General features: G+C 46.5%; 1 protein-coding gene across 3 annotated transcripts in view; it reads left to right on the forward strand.

Annotated features, from left to right (window-relative positions):
- The window catches only part of ABCG2 (ATP binding cassette subfamily G member 2 (Junior blood group)), a 68,635-nt gene that overhangs the window by 14,884 nt on the left and 51,879 nt on the right, over window positions 1-1,872 (forward strand). The window contains exon 1 of one of the 3 annotated variants that reach the window (XM_023513360.1): window positions 1,263-1,528. The exons of the other annotated variants lie outside the window; for them this stretch is intronic. Within the exon in view, the coding sequence (XP_023369128.1) occupies window positions 1,525-1,528 (4 nt within the window). The 5' untranslated portion in view covers window positions 1,263-1,524. Of the gene's footprint in view, window positions 1-1,262; window positions 1,529-1,872 lie in introns of those variants that run through there. 3 annotated transcript variants of the gene reach the window in all.

Below are 1,872 nucleotides of genomic sequence, written 5' to 3' on the forward strand. Positions count from 1 at the left end.
AAAGAAAAAAAAATCTTTAAAAATGAAGAAGGGCAAAAGAAAAAAATGATCATGAGTATTTGATTTTCTTTCTGTTCTATTGATGTAAATGAAAGATTCAAAGGCATTCCAGGTTTCTCTACCTCAGCTAGTGACTAATTCTAATGCAAAAGTTTTAAAGTGTCTCTCAGTGCTGATTTTTCATTAAGTTTAATTATTGTTCCATTTCTAACCTTTAGGAAAGAAAGGAGAGGGGAAGCATAGCACTTACGACCAGCTCATGATAAAAAGCCTATTTCTCTTGTTACTGGGAAGTTAGAAAAATCTTGTAAAAATTAATAAAGGGGGGGCAGGGCCTGTGGCTCAGTGAGTAGGGCACCGGCCCCATATACCGAGGGTGGCGGGTTTAAACCCAGCCCCGGCCAAAAACTGCAAAAAAATTAGTAAAGGGTTACATGTGGGAGCAGCACACAGTGGTTTTCTCCAGGGCAGGGCTCATTCCCACTTTGATTGACAGGCATATACTCAATAGCAGGCGGGACCAGGGCCCTGGATACCTGATTTCTTGGGCTGTGCTGTGGGCAAGCAATAAACGCAGGAGAGCCAGCGGGTACAAAGTGCTCCACTGGTAATTGTGGCTAAATCCAGACAAGTGCAGGGGTCAGGGAGGCCACTCTCTTCAGGGACTCTTCCCCAAGCATTGGAAGGACACTCCTATTGTTTGGCTGGAAGCCTGCCTAGATTGGTCAGAAGATGCTTTGACAACCCCAGAACACAGGGTGGGATTGATTAAGAAACTGGACGTTTGTTCTTTCCCACAGATGGGTAATGTTCTCTATCTAAGAGAACACCCAGGTACGTGTTCTCTTGCCAAGAAAACTTTTATCAGGTGGGACCAGGCTCCTGGGTACCTGACATTTCCAGCCAGTGCTGCGAGAGCACCCCACTGGGCTATATTCTGAAGCCTTGGGACGTGTTTGACCCCCAGCCACGTATGGAGCAGACAGAAAGGAGCAGAACTTGCTTCAGGTGAGACCAGGCTCCTGGCTATTTGATTGTATGGCCTGTGCTGCCAGAACACACCACTGGGCTATGTTAGGACACGGTCAATCCCCAGATGCTGAAAAAAGAATGTCTGGTTTTCTTCTGCACCCAAGCGTGGCCCTAGTATGACTGCCAGGGGTGAACAAAAGCCCACCAGAGGGGACTCTAACTTATGGTAAACAAGAGAGGAAATGGTCTGAATTACACAGGTGCAAGCTTTCGCTTTCTCTCTTCTCAGAGACAGCCCCCAGCTGTGTACAACCTGTCAGATTCAGCTCTTCCTGGCTGTAGTAACTTCCCCCGGTGGCTAGGGATTCCTGAGAGAGATACCATCACCGCCTCCTTCAAACCCACCATCTACTTCTCCTGCACTTTGTTCCGTGCATTTAGAAACCTCGAGAAGTGTGTTCTGAGAATTTCCTCTGGTCCTCTTGGGACCGGCAGCAAGCAACTGTATCCTTTGTGTTCCTTGTTCAAGACTGCAGGGTGGTGAGGAGGAAAATGCGTGAGTATTCACTCTATTTTCTCTGGCAAATTTAAAACAAATTAAGCTTGATTTAGGAAAATTTTCTGATGACCCAGAAAGGTATCCAGATGTTCTCCAAGGGCTAGGACAAAGCTTTGACCTCTCTTGGAGAGAAGTATACTACTACTAGATCGAACTGTAACATGAAATGAGAAGAATGAAGTCTTAGATGAGGCTAGAATGTGGGGATGATTTGTGGTTCTTGTCCAATACTGACAGCAGCGTGTCTCCTGAGGAAGGGGACAGATGCCCCACAGGAAGACAGTTCTCTGTGAGCATCCTGCATGGGACCCTGAGAAGGTGACTGTTGGCAGAAACATTTT

This window comes from Otolemur garnettii, unplaced genomic scaffold (genome assembly GCF_000181295.1).
Source record: "Otolemur garnettii isolate 467f Iridium unplaced genomic scaffold, OtoGar3 scaffold00039, whole genome shotgun sequence".
In the NCBI taxonomy this organism is placed as follows: Eukaryota; Metazoa; Chordata; class Mammalia; order Primates; family Galagidae; genus Otolemur; species Otolemur garnettii.